The sequence below is a fragment of the Echinops telfairi genome, unplaced genomic scaffold, assembly GCF_000313985.2.
Source record: "Echinops telfairi isolate 266 unplaced genomic scaffold, ASM31398v2 ScPeMD7_3533;HRSCAF=4204_0, whole genome shotgun sequence".
NCBI lineage: Eukaryota > Metazoa > Chordata > Mammalia > Afrosoricida > Tenrecidae > Echinops > Echinops telfairi.
In genome coordinates, this window is record NW_022107431.1 from 8,209,886 (window position 1) to 8,228,998 (window position 19,113).

At 44.3% G+C, this 19,113-nt stretch overlaps 1 protein-coding gene across 1 annotated transcript in view; it reads right to left on the bottom strand.

Moving 5' to 3' along the window:
• ACAT2 (acetyl-CoA acetyltransferase 2) overlaps nucleotides 1–18,741 on the bottom strand; it is a 22,308-nt gene extending 3,567 nt beyond the window's left edge. The window contains exons 1-6 of the mRNA XM_004701922.2: nucleotides 18,647–18,741; nucleotides 17,176–17,310; nucleotides 11,110–11,291; nucleotides 8,538–8,655; nucleotides 4,562–4,705; nucleotides 5–124 (exon numbers count right to left, since the gene is read on the bottom strand). Coding sequence (XP_004701979.1) covers nucleotides 5–124; nucleotides 4,562–4,705; nucleotides 8,538–8,655; nucleotides 11,110–11,291; nucleotides 17,176–17,310; nucleotides 18,647–18,701 — 754 coding nt within the window. The 5' untranslated portion in view covers nucleotides 18,702–18,741. The remainder of the gene's footprint in view (nucleotides 1–4; nucleotides 125–4,561; nucleotides 4,706–8,537; nucleotides 8,656–11,109; nucleotides 11,292–17,175; nucleotides 17,311–18,646) is intronic.
• Between the last annotated feature and the right edge of the window lie 372 nt (nucleotides 18,742–19,113).

Sequence of the window (19,113 nt, forward strand, 5' to 3'; positions counted from 1 at the left end):
CCTGAAGCATTAGCTGGAGTAACAGTGCCTGTTCCATCTGTAATAAAGTAGGGCTTGAGCTTGGATACTGCCTCCATGTTGCTCCCCGGTCGAGGAAATTCATCTACTTTAACTTCAGTAAGACCTGGAAAAAATGGAAAGCCAGTTAGCCAAGATGAGAGATGCTACCGTGTACACCACAGCACTTTGGCATATTACTCAGACAAAATCTGGGGCTCGGGGAAGAAAGGCTCACTCTAACATGAAGATGATGGTGCCTTACACCAGCTCAAAGGGAGCTTGAGGAGGAGGGGCCTCGAATGAGTATTTTGAGAGGCTTAAAAAGTTCGAGAAATGATAAACTAGCAGCCGTCTAACTCAGAATCAAAGCCCACATGGAAGATGCACACCAACCTGTGATCACGAGGTGTCAATGGGATCAGGTATCTAAGACCAATAATAAAACCATACCCAAGGTGAATGGGCAGGGATGAGGTGGGAGGGCATGGAGTGGAGACCCAATTCCCATCTAGAGAACTGGAAATCCCCTCAAAGAGGGGTCACGGGGAAGAGATGAGCCAGTCAGAAGTGCGGTATAGCACCAACGAAACAACTTTCCTCTAGCTCTTTGGTGCTTCCTCCCCCCCACTATCATGACCAATTCTACCTTACAAACCGATTAGACCAGAGCATGTACACTGCTACATTTAAGAGCCCCCACAACACACAGAATCCAGGACAGATAAACCCCTCAGGGCCAACAAGGAGAGTAGAGATACCAGGAGGATAAGGGGAAGATGGAGGAAGAAAGGGGGCATCAATCAAAAGGATCAAGCTAGAACCCCCTCTCAGGGGGATGAGTAACAGAAAAGTGGGTGAGGGAGCAACAGAGGATGATGTAAGAGGGAAAAAATAATCTATAACTTAAGTGTTCGTGAGGGAGGGCAGGCAGGTGAGGGAGGGGGAAGAAATGGGGAGCTAATATCAGGGGTTCAAGTAGAATGCTTTGAAAATGATGATGGTGGCATATGTGCAAATGTCCTTGACACACTGGAGGAATGTATGGATTGTGATGAGATGTCAGTGCCCCCAATAAAAATATTTTTTTTAAAAGTTCTCGAAACAGCTAATTGATGTTGATCACTCAGCACTGAGAATGTAATTAAAACCACTGAATCATACACTTAAGATAGTAAATTTTACGTTAGGCATCTTTCTCAACAAGAACCGCAACAAAAAATGCACCGCCATCAAGCCGGTTCCAACTCACAGCAACCCCCCTGGACAGGGGCGAACTGCCCCTGGCTTCTAAGACTAACTCTTTAGAGGAGTAGAAAGCCTCATCTTTCTCCCATGGAGGGATTGGCAGTTTTGAACTGCTGACCTTGTGGTTAGCAGCCCAATGTGTAACCACTATGCCACCAGGGGTTTATTTTTACATTAAAACAATGTTTTGTTTTTAAAGAGCTCAAGAGGAACTCAAGTTTGGAATTGAAATACAAGGTAAATCAATGTACATTTTGAAAACCCGTATCATACCAGACAGCAATTTCTTGGAAATCTGTACTCTTTATCTCTGGGCTCCACATTTTAGGCTATCAGGTATCACGCGTGTCCTCAGCATGTATGCTCCTAAGATAAGGTGACCAGATTTTAACACTGGTAAAGCGGGACACCATTGATAAAACTCATATCCTGGCGAAATAGCCACATGGCAGCCGAAAACTGTATACCCTATCTTGTGCATTCTTTCCAAAAATTGGGACTATTTTTAAAATGCTGCAGGATGAGGGACAAATTGTTTAAAAACGGGACTGTCCCGCCACTGTCCCACTCTCTCAAAAGAGAGTTTGATAGGATACACCCATCCACTTCCACTGGACAAGGAGAACACCCATTCCCTTTAGTTTCCAAGCCAGAGTGATCGTCCTGGTTGGAGTGGCCATCTGTTTATGAGAGGACAACTCTTCTTAAGAACCCTTCCAGATCTTGCTCCTATGTGTCCCCTCTTTTGTACCCTTCTGGGCGTTAAGAAATCCTTAGATGGGAGGATGAAAGACTTCATCTCAAGAACGTAGGACGTCAAGCTCGTTACACAGAGGGTCAATGAAAAAGAGGAAGACTCTCAAGGAAATGGATTAACATAGCGGCTGCAACATGGACCAGACATGAAATGTTTCCTTCTGTTGTATACAAGGTCACTATTGAGGCAGAACTGACCCAACAGCACCTTACAGAAGTGTTAAGTAACCTAGAGGGCTCAGAAGAACCAATAGGTCAGAAAGGTGGTTCTGAGAACTCCATGCTTATAGCTGACACAGTGAGAAACATCCAATCTGAAGCCAGCAGGGGAGAAGGTTGGGTCTCTGTGGACTTCCCCAACTTTACAGCTGCATCTACTTAACTTTCACTCTGTCAGATGGTGTTGTCATTTAATGTGTGAGCTCTTACCCAGGTCTGGGTAGCTAGGATGTTAGTTTGGGGGATCTGATTCATGTTGATCCTTACCGTGATGTTGGCAAAGATGAGGGAATTTACCAGTATGACATAAATAAGAGCCAACATCTTTAGAAACATGAACTAGTTAAATGCACAAATAAGTTCTGATTTCCACTAAACTAAAACTGCATTATGGAGCCCTAGTGGTTTAGTGGGTAACAACCTGCTAATCAAAAGATCAGCAGTTCACAAAAAAATCATATTGCGAATGAGGGGGAATGTGGACCCCAAGGCCATCTGTAGGCAACTGGACATTCCCTTATTGAAGTGTCACAGGGAGGAAACAAGCCATTCAGGGTGCAGTGTAACAACGATGAAACATACAACTTTCCTCTAGTTCCTAAATGCTTCCTCCCCCACTAGCATGATCCCAATTCTACCTTAAAAATCTGGCTAGACTAGAGGGTGTACACTGGTATAGATAAGAACTGGAAACACGGAATCCAGGATGGATGATCCCTTCAGGACTAGTGCTAAGCGTGGCCATACTGGGAGGGTCAAGGGAGGGTGGGGTGAAAAGGGGGAACCAATTACAGGGGTCTACATATAACCTCTCGGGGGGACAGAAAACAGAAAAGTGGGTGAAAGGAGATGTCGGACAGTGTAAGATATGACAAAATAATAATTTATAAATTATCAAGGGTTCATGAGGGAGGGGGGGAATAAGCTGATGCAAGGGGCTTACATGGAGAGCAAATGTTTTGAGAATGATGAGAGTAACAACTGTACAAATGTGCTTTATACAACTGGTGTATATGGATTGTGATGAGTTGTATGAGCCCCCAATAAAATGATTAAAAAATCAGCAGTTCGAAACCACCAGCTGCCCCTTGGGACAAAAATGAGGCATTCTGTCCCAGTAAAGATTTACAGTCCCAGAAACAGTTCTGTGTCCAATAGGGTTGTGATGAGTCGGAATCCAATGGCAGTGGTTTTGGTTATGGTTTATGGTGGTGCCGTCTATCTAAGCACCGGACTGCTTGCTGGAAAGTCAGGAGTTCAAAACCACCACCATTCCAATCCTAACTCTAGGCTACTGGAAGGAAGATGAACCTCTCTGTTCCTGGAACGTTTTACAGTCTCAGAAACCTATGGAGCAGTGGTTCTCAACCTGTGGGTCGCAACCCCTTTGGGAGTTGAATGACCCTTTCACAAGGGTCGCCCGACATAACACAGTAGCAAAAGGACAGTTATGAAGTAGCAACGAAAATAATTTTATGGTTGGGGGGGGGGGGTCACCACAACATGAGGAACTGTATGAAAGGGTTGTGGCCTTAGGAAGGTTGAGAACCACTGCTATATAGAGACATAATGACTCAATGGCAGTGGGTGGGTATAAGGTAGTGGAACAGAAATGCAGATCACATAATTCTATGCAGTCTATTTTGGTTTTCCTTTACAAACTCTTTACTATTAATGTGTCGCTTAAATATTCCTCCCACAATTCATTTCCACATCACAGGAAACAGATTCATCAGTGCCCTAGAAGTTCCGTATGTACCTGCTGATCTGACAGACTAGTTCCTGTATCTATAGGCCCTGCAGAAGAAAGTGGCTGAAAGAAGTGCTTTGTACAAAATGTTGCTATGAACCGAGTCCCAGGACTTCGCTAGCTATAAAACACTTGATACTCAGGTAGTAAGTATCAAGGCCAATCTGGACATCAGAGCAGTCATCAATCAGGAACTGTATCAGAGCTCTCCACACCAAATAATGGCCAAGTGACGTAGAAGGCTTCACTGTGGAGGAATCTAAATGGAAGGGCACACAGAAGGAACAGGAAGTACCGGGAGTTCACTTCTGAAGAGATTTGGCCCTATAGAAACAGCAGCAGGCCAGTTGGAGCTTCATAATAATCAAGAACCAATGCTCTGGTTTCCCACGAAGCCAGCTGTATGAACACATCAGTTCTGGACACTCTGGAAATAACTACTGATAGTTGGTTTCTTCACTCAGTAAACTATTACAACCACCCCGCCTTCACATTCAGATATATTCAGATCTATCCAGATATACCTTTACTGGGAAAGAGAAAACTAAGATCCCTACTCTGGACTCACAAAAGATTATCCTACAAACCCACCTTTTCTTGAGGAGACAAACACTGGCACAATCTCTTTGTTAAAGTGGCCAGCCTTCTGTGCATTCTCTGTCCTGTTTTGGGACAGAACTGCCAACTTGTCTTGATCTTCTCTACTCACTTGCCATTTTTTGGCTACATTTTCAGCTGAAAGAGAAAAGGAGGGGAAAAAACAACAGACATTTTTATGAACTGGCTCTTGGGAGCTGAAACTTTTCAGATCTAAATAAGCACGGACTGAGCACGCAGTATGTGCTCAGCGGTCACCTTGCCACCACTGGCAAGGAATACAGAAATGTTCGGGTGACTCTTGAAAAGCCATTTTCTTTTATCAGCCTCCAGTTATTGCCCTAACAAACTAACCGAAACTAGGAGGCTTCAAACCATAGAAATTGGTTGTCTCACCACTCCGGAGGTGGCTACAAGTCAAATTGAGGATGGCGGGAGGGCCATGCCCTTTGAAGGTTCTCTTCCAACTTCTGGTGCTTCTTGAAATCCTGAGTTTGCAGATGCATCGATCAGTTTTCACATGATACTTACCTGCTCTCTATCTCTGGGTCTCTTGTCTTCTTTACTGAGAGTCCTGTTTCAGTAAAGGCCAACCCTACTGTAGTGTGACCTCATTTACATGAAAACAGCTTGAGACTCTCTTCCTAAACAAAGTCACAATCACAATTACTAGGAATAAAGACTTCAATGTATCTTAACATACTGTAACATAGTCATTTGATTTTTCTGCCTTCTTTTCTGTATAGTTTTAAGCTTATAGAAATCTTTTTACCAATTGTTTATATTTTCTTCCACCTGTCTGTCATTCTCTTTATTAGAACTATCTGAGAGAAAGTTGGAGTTGCCAAGCCCTTTTAAGCCTCAGTTTCTTAACTTCAGTATATATGGTTTCCCTAGACACAGTCCTTCTCTTACATAACCAGTGAACAAACTCAGGAAATTTAATCTCAAGACAAAACAGGCAGGTGCCATATACATCCATTGGGACAATATCAGTGGTCATGTACGCTCAGAGTCCAACTCCCATAAAGCATATAAAACTTTCAGATGCACACAATGGTTTATAAGATAGAAATGCCTTTGAAACATGAATCAAAACACGCTAAAGATGGTTTGGCATATCTGGAAGTGTTTGCAGTAAGTGTTATAGTAAGAAAAACATTTGGCTGACATTTGATAAAAACCACACTGTACTCTTCTGATTTACATACAAATTCAACTTAGGAATGGAATTTGTTTGCAATCTGGTTCTGCCCATATGTAATATAGTGTCCACAAAATATCCAAATCACGGACCAGTGGTTAAGAGTGGTGATACCAGGAGGGTGGGGTGGAAAGGGAGAACCGATTATAAGGATCTACATATAACTTCATCCCTGGGGGACGGACAACAGAAAGTGGGTGAAGGGAGATGTCGGACAGGGCAAGATATGACAAAATAATAATTTATAAATTATCAAGGGTTCATGAGGGAGGGGGGACTGGGGAGGGAGGGGGAAAATAGGTGATGCCAGGGGCTTAGGTGGAGAGCAAATGTTTTGAGAATGGTGAGGACAATGAATGTACAAATGTGCTTTACACAATTGATGTATGTGTGGATTGTGATAAGTTGTATGAGCCCTAATAAAATGATTTTTAAAAATATATCCAAAACACATAATGTCCTATTTCACATAATATATCGTGGACCTTTCTGTTTCTTGAATGTTTTCTAGAAATACCACAAGTGAGTGGCTTAAAAAAAAACCAAATTTATTTTCCCACAATTTACGCAGGTAAAACTGCAAATTCAGAATGACAGTTGAAGGGAGAGATTTTCTCTGTTGAATTTGAGGGGAGGCCCGAGTCTCTTTTTAATTTGTTCCTTAGTGGCCTTTGTGGGGCATGGACTTACCTTCTCTTATTCCTGCTTCTGAGCCCATCTCTTTTTAAAAAAATCATTTTATTGGGGGCTCATACAACTCATCACAATCCATCTATCCATCGTGTCAAGCACATTTGTACATTTGTTGCCCTATCATTCTCAAAACATTTGCTTTCTACTTGAGCCCTTGGTTATCTCTCTCCCTCCGTCCCAGCTCCCCCGCCCCGCCCCATGAACCCACGACAATTTATAAATTACTATTTTGTCATGTTTTACACTGTCCGATGTCTCCCTTCAACCGCTTTTCTGTCATCAGTCCCCCAGGGAGGGGTTATATGTAGATCTTTGTAATCGGTTCCCCCTTTCTACCCCACTTTTCCTCCACCCTCTCGGTGTCACCACTCTCACCACTGGTCCTGAAGGGTTCATCTGTCCTGCATTCCTTGTGTTTCCAGTTCCTATCTGTACCAGTGTACCTGCTCTGGTCTAGTCAGATTTGTACTGTAGAATTGGGATCATGATAGTGGGGGACCCATCTCCTTTTACATCTCAAAAATGACTGGCTTTAACTAATACTGGCAGAAAGTTCCCTGGCTGTTCACCCACCTCGTCAACATGTACAGTTGTGATTAGATGCAAAAAGTTATCTCACTTGCACGCGATTTGTTGCTTTATAAAATGGAGTTTGAGTATCGGTTTGGGACAGAGAGACTTTTTGAGCAATAGTTGACTCCTGATCCCCAGCTTTTAATAAAGCTTCTCATTTGAAAAAAAAGAATGAATGGCTAAAAATTCTCTCTACATGGATAGGGCTTCATTAATGTAACAAACAACACTGATTCACAGATCAGACTATATTCACATGTATAGGGGTTATCTTTCCAGAACATGGTTTGGGGGGGACACAAGTTAATCCATAATACTGATATTGATATATTTTTAAACCATGGGCCAGTTCTTTTGTGGAATGTTCCCTAATGTGGGCATGTCTAGTATTTCCTCATTAGGTTAAGACTGAGTGAAAAGGCAGGCAGGGAGACAATAACTAAGTGCATTTATTGAACCCGTATGATGCCAGTTTATCTCAGGTGACATAGCTTTGATCAATTAAAGATGCAGCCATTCACCTGGTCTCCCTTTATAAAATTAGTATTTTCCATTACTAAGTAATTTATGAGATTTATACAATTAGTAATTTGATGTCATCAAATTCTCACTCCACTGATTGAGCACTCATTTAGGGACTTCTAACTCCAAAGTGTTCCCTAGATGGATCGGCATTCTCTTGTAGAGAAGAGCTTTCTCTTTTTCCTCTGTTTACTCTGTTCTTGACGTCAATATAGAGTGGTTGTGTTTTCATCTTACTTAATGAGGTATAATCCAGTACTATCATGATTTACTCTTTATAATAGATGTTTGTTTTTTTGAAGCAGTTTTAGGGTCACACAAAACATACAGAGTTCCCCAATATGACCTCTTTTCGAATGCTCCAGTGGCGCAAACAGTTCCTGCGCAATAATTTTAAGGACCCCTTTTCTCCCTTTGAAATTATTAACATCTTGCATGTCTCTGGCACAGTAATTACAACTGATGAGCTGATCTTCCTATGTCATTAAGTCCAGAGTTTACATTAGGGTTCACTCTGTGTTGTATACGCTCCGTGGGTTTTGACAAACGAACATCACGTGTGTCCAAAGTGACATCACCATTTCACTGCTCTGGAATGGTCGTGTGCTCCGCTTCTATTCATCCCTTCCCTCTTTGTACCGCTCCCATCATTTATTTATTGTGATCCTTCAATTGTCCAACATTAGAGCCGTGGGAATTCCTCTGACTCCCCTGTGTCCTTTTGGAGCACCTCTAGGATAAGCCCTTACATGTTCTAGCAATTTGTCCCAGAGCTGGACTAAGGCATTTCTGGAAGGAAGTCTGGTTCCTCTCAGTGGAGAATGAGGATTAGAAACAAAGAACTGGACGTGAGGACTGCTCGCTGAAATTGTCGTGCCATTGTTTCAAAACCTCTCTAGACGCAGATACTGTTTGTGCCATATAGAAGTAGTTCTTTACTCGATAGTAGGTCACCATACTTTCAGCCGTCTGCCTTACCTGTAACACCCATGTGATAGTCGTGAAATGCATCTGTAAGACCGTCACAGAGTATACTGTCAGTCAGAGGCGTCTCACCTAGCCTGACTCCTGTTCTCAAGTGAACCAGATGAGGAGCCTAGAAACAAGAAATACAAAAAGATTTGGGCTTGGTTATAATTCACCCTCTCTTTAGGATCCCACTAGGGTGCGGTTGGATTGCTAACTGCAAGGTCAAAAGTTTGAAACCACCAGCCACTCCTATGATGAAAGAGGAGACTTTCTGCTTCTGTAAATAGTAAGCCTCTCAGAAAACCCACAGGGGCAGTTCTACCCGGTCCTTTAGGGTCCCACTGTATCAGAACAGCCAAGACGGCAGTGAGCGGACTTTAGGATCCCACTCAAAACTATCTTAAACATTTCCTTGGTCATCTCTCCTCTTCTTACCCATTCTACCTTTCTGTCAGGGTCTAGGCTTGAAGTCTCAGTAGTTACAGGACTACTCCATGCTTACTCTACCTGCTCATTCACATTTCTGCAGCAAAATCTATCCACTCAGCGTCCCAGCTACTAAAAAGCCCATATCCATTGCTGTTGAATCAACTCCGAGTACAGCTACTTCAAAGTGTTTCCTAACCTTTATGGGAATGGACAGTCAGATCTTTTTCTCTTGGAGCAGCTAATGGGTTCAAACCAGATCTTTTGGTTAGCAGCCAACTACTTTACCACTACATCAACAGGATGTGCCCAGTGCAAGAGATCATTTGATTTCTAGACTGCTGCTTCCACATGAGCATTGAGGATACAAGCAAGATAAAATCTCTCACCATTTCTATCCTTTCTTCATTCATTATGTCTAATTGTGAGAACTTGGTTTCTTTACGGTGAGTACAATGCAAATCAGACAAAATGCTGCAGTCCTCGATCTTCATGAGCAAATGCTTCAAGTCCTCGCATTCAGCAGGCAAGGATGTGTCCTCTGCATATCACAGATGGTTAATACGCCTTTCTCCAATCCTGATGTGCTCTTCTTCATAAGAGGGCAGCTTGTCAGATCACTTAGCATACAGGTTGAACAAGTAAAGTGAAAAGTTACATCCCTGACACACATCTTTCCAAATTTAAAACCATGGAGCATTCCCTAGTTTTATTCCAGCAGCTGCCTCTTGGTCCATGTACAAGTTCTGCGTGAGCACAATGAAGCATTTTGGGATTCCTATTCTCAATGCTGTCCGTAACTCATGGTGGATCAACAGTGATGTATCTTTGGGAAGTCAATAAAACCAGAGCAAACATATTTTTGATATTCTCTGCCTTCAGCCAAGGTCCCTCTTGCCACATCCTCTTCTGAGACTGGCTTGACTTCCTGGCAGCTCTCTGTCGAGGTACTGCTATAACTGTTGTTGAATGATCTTTGGTAAAATCTTATTTCCATGTGATATTAATGATATTGCTCGACAATTTTTTCATTCTGTTGAATCACCTTTCTTTCGAATGAGGACAAATATGAATCGCTTCCAATCAGTTTGCCAGGTAGCTGTCATCCAGACTTCTTGGATCCAAACAAGTATGTGCCTGGCACACCGAATGGAGAAGAGTACAGTCACAGGTAGCTCTTCCGAGGTCAACAAGGATTGGACCTGCTAACCATTTGCAAGAAGGTAAGTGGTGTGGAAGTTACATAACCTCTTCTTAACTTGAAAAGGAGTAGTGTAGTCTTGTCAGTCAGGTCACAGCTTGATGACCTCATTTGGAGGCGCTACGGAGATAAGTAGCACACTGGAGACCAGACACACTCTCTCTGCTGTCTCCCTGTGAGACATTCCTGTTGACAAGTCACATGGAGTTATGCTGATGGCAGCCAGAGCCTTGAGCTGGAGGAGCCATGTGGAGACTCACGCCAGCGCTAAGATGCTTCCACTGGATCCACAAGATGTTCTACCTACGGGCCTGTGATCTTCCTGCGCAAGCAGCATCATTGCACGTGTTGCATGAGTCTGAGGACGAATTTACAGACTGGTATGGGACATATGAGCTAATATTGGACTTGTGGATTTGATGTGGAATAGGCTTGGATGTTTTCTTAATATACAATATCTCTTTGATATAAAGTTCTCTCTTATACACATGAGTGTCTATGAATTTGCTTCTCTAGTCAACCCAGATTAACACCAGTGGCAACATCTGTTTCTGACTTTTCCTCAAAAATAATTTCATATGACTAATATGATGGGTTGACTTCAAAAATGATTTTAAATCTTTATTTGCTTGCTTGTTCACTACTTGGTTAAGCCTTGCTATCCATAAGTTTATCCCACTACACCACTGGTTCTCAACCTTCCTAATGCTGCGACCCTTTAATACAATTCCTCATGTTGTGGTGACCACCCCCCTCAACCATACTCTTTAAAATTATTTTCATTGCTACTTCATAACTTCAATTTTGCTACTGCTATGAATCGGGCAACCCCTGTGAAAGGGTCGTTCAACCCCCAAAGGGGCCGCGACCCACAGTTGAGAACCGCTGCACTACAACATAGTGGTGAATTTCTGAGTGAGAGATCAGGGAGAGCCATCTCCTCTGATGCCTTACCTTGCTCATATTTTCCATGCCTCCTGCAACCACAATGCTGGAGTCTCCTACCCCGATTGACTGGGCTGCAAGGCACACAGCTTTCAGGCCTGACCCACAGATCATCTGGCAGCTCCAAGCCGGAACAAGGTAGGGGATTCCTGCTCCCACACTGGCTTGTCGAACAGGATTCTGCCCACAACCTGGAAGACGCAGCACAGATGCTTCTCAGAAGCAGAGGAAAATGACAGAAGGCCCTCGCCTCCTGCCGGTTCTGAAAGGCCATACCATCAGCTAAGTTCCCTCCAGAGGTTGATATGCCAGTGAGCCCTCTCCATCAGCCCTTGAAGTACATATGGAATTGTACTGTACTCTAGTCTGTGGGTGGCACAAATGGCAATGAAGCTTTCGACTTTAAACTGAAACATTAGTGGTTCAAAACCACTTCAGAGGAACTACAGAAGGGCTGACAAACTGCTTCCACAAAGTTAGTCTTGAAAACATTATGTAGTTCTCTACATATGAGGGGTCACCATGAGCTGGAATCAGCTTGACAAAAACTGGTTTGTTTTTGTAATTCTATTTTCATTATATGCATGCTGCCCTTCCTCCCTAAGGATGCAGATCATACAGAAAGAGCTAATCAGATCTAACAGACTTATTAGGACTGAATGAGGTAATACAAGGAACACACAAGCAAAGGAATATTCCTCAGTCAACACAGCCTTTCTCTTACTGATTGCGTGTGATTCTTTAGCAGTAAATGAGACAGCTACAAGAGCTTTTAACACTTGCCTCAGCAAGGCAAAGACTAGTCCTCTGGGGTAGAGAGGGGCTTGCCTGTGGGCAAGGAATCCATGACAGATAAACCCTCAGGTCCAATAATGAGAGTAGCAATACCAGGAGGGTAGGGGGAAGGTGGGGTGAGAAAGGGGGAACTGATCACAATGATTAACATATTAACACCCCACCCCCCAGGGAGACAAATAGAAAAGTGGGTGAAGGGAAACAGCAGACAATGTAAGATATGAAAATAATAATTTATGATTTATCAAGGGTTCATGAGGGAGGGGGGAAAATGACCTGATACCAAGGCCTCAAATAGAAAGAAAACGTTTTGAAAATTATGGCAACGTATGTATGTACAAATGTGCTTGACATAATGGATGGATACATGGATTGTGATAAGAGCTATAAGAGTCCCAATAAAATGATTTAAAAAAAAAAAAAAAGAATCAGCCATGGTTACAGTTACTGATGGTCCTGGATCTCCTTCCACCTCACCAAGTGAGAAGAGGTGAGATTCCTGGCCATGGCATTTCCTGATTCTTTGAGTGGAAATATGGAATTTTAAGAGAAAGAACAAGGGATGTGGGAAGTGAAAATTTTAGTAATGGTGCTGGCTGCTATCTGCAAAGAAGCCTGGTTACAAATTGGGCTGCTAATTGCAAGGTCAGCAGTTCTATTCTAACAGCTGCTCCAAGGAAGCGAGGGGAGACAATGTCCTCATAAAAATGCAGTCAGTATTACTGCCTAGCAAAGCTTCGGGCAGATAGCACTCAAAGGCATCATGTATAAGGAATTTCTCTCTCATCTTAAGTGCCATTTTTACACAAAATGGTTTTGTTTTTGCTTTTTGTCTTCCCTATTGAAGTTGAAGGGTCACTGCAAGTCAGCTGAAGAGGGCAATGTTTGGCTCTCCACTCAAAGTGCTCATCAAAAACAATGCTAACAAAATGAAAATAGCAGCCACAAATAGCAAAGAACAATGGAGTAACTTAAAAAAATGTGCTCTTAATCAAATCCCATTTTTCTCTTTGGAATTACAAGGCAGTAGTACTACCTAGCTGGTCTCTAATATAAAATTTTGTCTTGAAGCATGGTGTTACATGGGTAACAGTCTTCACACCGGGCACTCATATGTGGGCGTATCTGCATGTGGGTAGACCCGCCTGGAGATGGATAGAGGAGCGGAAATATGTTTTCCGATGGTCTTAGGCGACCCCTATGAAAGGTTGTCCAATTCCCAAAGGGGTTGTAACCCACAGGTTGATAACTGCTGGCATTAAGGCAGTTCTACCTGTCCTGACTCTCCTTGGTGGATGAGATACCCTACTCAACCTCTTTAAGCCTAGTGGGATAGTCAAATTGTCCCAATTCTCTCATGAGGAGAGCAACCTTTTATTTGCTTGACCCCACCTGCACAAAGGTCATGTTAGCAAGGTATCCAACCCCTGGGTGGGACAGAAGCATGTCATTTGCATAGCTCCACCCACTCACTTGATAGGCATTACAAGTACAGCTAAAAGGATCATATTGTGTAATTCACTGCACAGCACAATGACACCACTGACATAGCTCAGACACTGGGGATAAGAGAGGCAAAGAAAGGGCTGGTTGTTCTCAAGTGCAGGGAGTTGTGTGGATACTTTTGCATCATTGGGTGGTGCCATTTGGCGTTATCACATGGGGCTAGGGCGGAAAGAGAAGGGGCTGCGGCTCTAAAGTGCAGGGAGCTGTGTGCACTACTGAGCCATGGAATGGTATCCATTGACCTAGCCTACAGAGGCTAGAGATGAGCTGACTAGATGTTTGACTGTCAGTTTATCCAAATTGCCACACTCTGAAGGCCTGCTGTGGACTAGACTTTGCTTTGGATACATAAATTCAATCTCCAACTGGATCAAAAGATTCTACGGATTAAGGCACATTTCGTCTCCTCTAAGTACTGCTTTGACAGGGAAAGTAATTTAAATATTAGCTATTTAAAATAAGGTAAAGGCATGAAGTGGGTAGCTTACACACTTTTGAGGATAAGCTTAGTCTCAAAATGAGGGGGACAAGGAGGAGAACCACTGAATGGTTTCCTCTTTTTCCTGATAGGTCTCAGTACGAGGGTGGGTAAAATGCTGACACAACCATGTTTCAGCTGTGAGAATAATTATTAACAGGGTTAATTGTGATTGTAAGACTTATTCTAGAAGCTATAACTATATAAAGATGGACGAAATCAGTGGGACTTAGGGACTGCAGTACTGTGGCTGCATCTAAATCCTGTCAAGGTTTTTCGATGCCAATATCCCTGTAAAGCTTAGAACAAGGACGCAACCTCTGTTTAATTTTATCAGATCCCAGAAAGGGTCAGTCTTTTGGAGAATGTGCCTAATCAGATGACTATCCCAGCAGACCTGAAAGGCTGGGACCAAAGTCACCTCACCTACGGAATCTTTGCCCTAATGAAAAATTAATTCATTGTGATTGTTTTGGACTGGCAAAATGACTGGAAGGAGGAAATTAATCATTCAAATATGAAATGGCTGGAAAAGCCAGGAAGTGGGCTGTGCAATGTGGTGAACGGATCCTAGCCAGTCTTTTTAACTTCAGGTCACAGCCCGATGGTTGCCTGCTTGTGGGCATGGCCTTCTCATGAGGAAGACGTAAGGAACTCTCCCTCCCCGCCAACCTGCCTTGACTTTCCTGCTTGCTGGACACTGAGAGCTGCCCAAGCCCTGCCATGTTTCCACCGACCTCGGATCCACAGGACTTTGCACGCACCACCGGTCTGAGAGCATCCTGCACTCTGCATCACTGCATGTGGCCGCGTGAGTCTGAAGAGGTACATATGAACTTTTATTGGACTTATAGACTTGAGGTGGACTAGGCTGGGATGTTTTCTTGATATAGAATTACCTGTAGATATGAAACTCTTTCTTCCACATATATGAGTATCACTGGATTTGCTTATCTCGTCAACTGGGCCTAACACAATGATGATGATTTTTTTTCCCACATGGAGACTTGAAACTTTGATATTATAAAAAAGGAAAGAAAACTGAAGATTGTTTTTCACCTGTATAAGGTATACCAATGGATCATCTTAGAGTTGATCTAGGAAAAAACTTTGGTGTGTGTTATAAACAATTAACTGTTAAAGTTATTATAGGTTATCTGTATTTAGAGATTTTCACCTGGAGTAATCTGAGGTGAATTTGACAATTTTTAATGTTATGTTTTAAGTTTTAACTTCCATTAAGTAATTATTTGCTGTCAAAGAAACCAACATTGAACTACTCAACAAAGATAGTGCAATAACTTGAATCAACCAACTAAAACATTTCAATTCACTTGAACGAGAAAGATATTTAGTATCAAGAGACACTGTGTGAATGGCAGAATCTCAGAGGTTGGTCAATTACCGTGGCACACATTCTGGTTACTTTGCACAGTATAGATAACGCTTACCCAACAAGGCAGATGCCAGGTCAATGGTCAGAGAGAGATCTATCTGCAACCATAGCTGAAAAGAGCCTGTTCTAATTCAAGAATTGTATCCTAGGCATTCCTGAATTGTAAACTTTTACTTCTTTAATGAACCTCATAAATGTGATTATGACCTGTAAGTTCTGTATGGCCACTGGAAAGAATGATCAATTCTGGTAGAGAAGTAGAGTGCCATGAGAGGAACAGTCGAGAGGAGGTATGTCTGATCTGTGGTGCATACGCAGCAACCTTGGACTGGTGATCTTCAGTCTTTCCCCATTATGAAATTAAGGGCAGGTCAATAACTCCCCACCCACTCCTCACCATGCCATTGTTACACAAAGTAAATGTAGTCTCCTAATAGCTTCAGGCCATAATGAGGTGAGAACTAGAGTCAATATCTGGTCATTCTTCTCCATCTGCTCATGAATACCCCTTGTTTGCACCAGGGTAAAGAAATGTCAATAGTCTCAGTGTTGTGTAGGTAACGATCCCTGAGATTTGCTTTTTAAAAAATGAGTTCAGGGTAGGATAATGCTTAATATCAATAAGTGACTCCTTAGTGGAGCAGTTTCATGTATCAATTAATAACTCACTGCCCAAAATAATAATAATTTATAAATCATCAAGGGTTCATGGGGGAGAGGAAAGTGGGGAGGGGAAAAAAACGAGGAGTTGTTACCAAGGGCCCAAGTGGAAAGCAAATGTTTTGAGAATGATGAGGGAAACAAATATACAAAAGTGTTTGACACAATGGAAGTATGTATAGATTATGTTAAGAGTTGTATGAGCCCCCAATAAAATTATTTAAAAAAACAAACAAAAAACCTCACTGCTATCAGGTCGATTCCAACTCACAGAGACCATATAGGGCAGGGCAGAACTGCCCCTGTGGGTTTCTGAAACTGTAATTTGTCACAGGAGTGGAAAGCCTCATCTCTCTCCCTCAGAACAGCGGGGTGTTTTTCAACTGACAACTTTGACATTAGCAGCCCCACGCATAACCACTGCACCACCAAGGCTCAATGTCCCAATTAACAGTAATCTCAAAAGTTAACATTTATCTACTCTTACATGCAATATTTCACTTAAAATTTTATTCAGCAATATGCGGTAAAGAGGAAATGACTGACCATCACACCATCAAAGCTATGTCTGACTGAATCCCTAGGAGTACAATTATTTTTATCTCTAATTTATACTCAAGATAATGAAGTCCAGTGACCTTAGCCAACTACACAGAATTACTCAGAAATAAATGATAGAACTGGGATTTGAAACTATGTCATCTGGCCCAAAACCTTTTCACTCAGTCCCTTTCATTATTCATAACTACCCCTTTCATCAACCGTGCGTGCCTCTGGATGGACTGGGTCTGCCAATATTCCAGTTAGTGGTGCTGAACCACTTGCATTACCCACGACTCTCTCCTTTTCACATCTCACCCATCTCCTTCTTTACGTTCCTCTTTATCTAGCTCAAAAGTGAGCTCGATGGGGCTAAGATCTTATCTGTGTAGTTGGAGCCAGATCCCTAGCACCTAGCATGGTATGGGTACATCTTACTGAACGAGTGACATTTCAGGGAACATAGAGGGCCAAGTATACTCTCTTATAGGGAATGAGAAAATGATGTATGATTGTAGTCTAGGTTCATTCTGGAAAAGTTTATTAAAGAAGCTATTGGCAGAGATTGGCAGATGGGGGATAGAATGTGTTCTAAAAGTAGAAAATCCATAAGCAAATATATGGAAGTGAGAATGCAGGTTTGTAAGAGTGCAGTGTTCCTCACAAACCTGACCATTGCCTGGGTGAAAAATCGAGTTACCTGCTGTTAAAACATGTCCAAATATGACCTCAGACACCTCAGCTGGAGCCACACTAGCCCTCTTCAGGACTTCTTTGATGACAACCGCACCCAAGTCATGGACAGGAACAGTAGATAAGGAGCCATTGAAGGAGCCTAAAACACAACAGGGGTGGGGGGGTACAGATATAAAGTAATGCTGAAACCTAACAGTTTGGAAGGAAGTCCACTTATGGCCCGGGCCTAAGGCCCCTCACATGCAAGCACGAATTTGAACCTATGAAGAAAGCCACCAAAAGGTTTGCCCTTTTGCTGCACATGGCTCTCCAAACTAGCAAGTCTAGATAAAGGTGGCGGACACGTCACAACTCGTTACAGTTGCAAATGGGAGTTGTGACATTCAGAATGGCTTACAGCAGCTTCTGGCCAGGGAAAAACATTGCCATGTATTTACATAAAATTGAGAGGATGAATACCTCCCCATGAATCCCAAACAAATGAAGTCAAGAGATCTTGGTCAAAGGGCTTTGAAAACTCTAAAGAACTAACTACAACAGTCCACCGTCATTGTAGGAGCACAGCTCACCCCACACCTCACGCACGCTTCCCTGGCTGGTACCCCCACAGCTTGGACTGATTCCCGTTGGTATCTTCGGCCTCCAGTCCAGTTTTCGCCACCTTCATTCCACCCCAACACAGCTAACTCCTCATTCCCTCCTCCCATCCTCCCCCATCCCGTTCATTCCCATCCTCCCCCCATGCTCTTTCTCTCCAGGTCAGCGTCCACTGCCGCTGCCACGCCCCCACCTCCCCCAAGCTCAGTGCCCTGAGTTCATTTCTCCCCTCCTCCCCAGCCGGCCCCTTCATCTGGCTATTTCATTCCCTACCCGCCCCCCCTAACTTGTACCCTCAATTCAGCCCACCATCCCTGGTCATCCTCCCCCACTCCCACTCCCATTCAGTTCAGAACCCCCGTGAGCCCGGCCATCCCCATCCCCACCACAGGTGGGACAGATGGCTCGTCCTGACGCTGGCCAATCAGAGGCCTCAGGAGAAGGCGCGTCCCTCCGTCAGCCAATGGTAACGCCGGGCCGAACGTGGCTCTACTTCATGGAGCCAATCAAAGCCCGCGGAAGGGCGGCCTCTCGGGCAAAATACGGCGTGGTTGGGGGAGGCGTCCCAGGCAGTGGCGAAGCTAGGATTGACGGGCACGGTGCCCACCGCCTACCCTCCCTCCCTCCTCTCTCTCCTTCCAAGGGATCTACTCGCCCCTAGTCCCCTCCTCAGCCGCGGGGTCTCCCGGCCCCGTGCACCGTCACCCGAGGGGTCTCTCACCCAGCTCCCCGGCACTCCCTCTTCAGCCGCGGGAACTCTTCGCCCGTGCACCCCACCATCCTCAGCCGCGGAGTCCCTCGCTCCGCGTCCCATACTCCGCGTGGCGGGCGTACAGACAACTGGACAATACGGACGCCCGCCCTCCGACGCCACTCACCGATGGCGGTCCGCGCCGCCGAGACGATAACCACGGGGTCCGGGCCTGCGCTCATCCTGCCGCCGCCGCCGCCGCTCCAGTGTGAGGCCGGCCCCGCTAGCGACGAGTTCAACCCCGCCGCCCAGACGTCGCCCGGGGCGGGGGGCGGAGACAACCACGCCACGCCCCCACAGCCTCCGCGCTGCCGCCAGTGCGCAGGCCCGGGGAGAGGGCGGGGCGCCGGCCGGCCCCACGCCCCCACGCCCCCCCTAAACCCTCTCATCCTTACACCGCTACACCCACACACCCTACACCCTTACACGCCACACCTCACCCCCCCACATGCCTGGCCCTCTGACCTCCACCCACGTCCCAGTACAGGTGGAGCTTCGGACCCTTCACCCCCAAACAGCTTTCATTGTAAGCTGGGTTCTGATGGGACTCCCACATCCCACCTCTCCTATGGACTCTCCTAGAACAATTGAGTG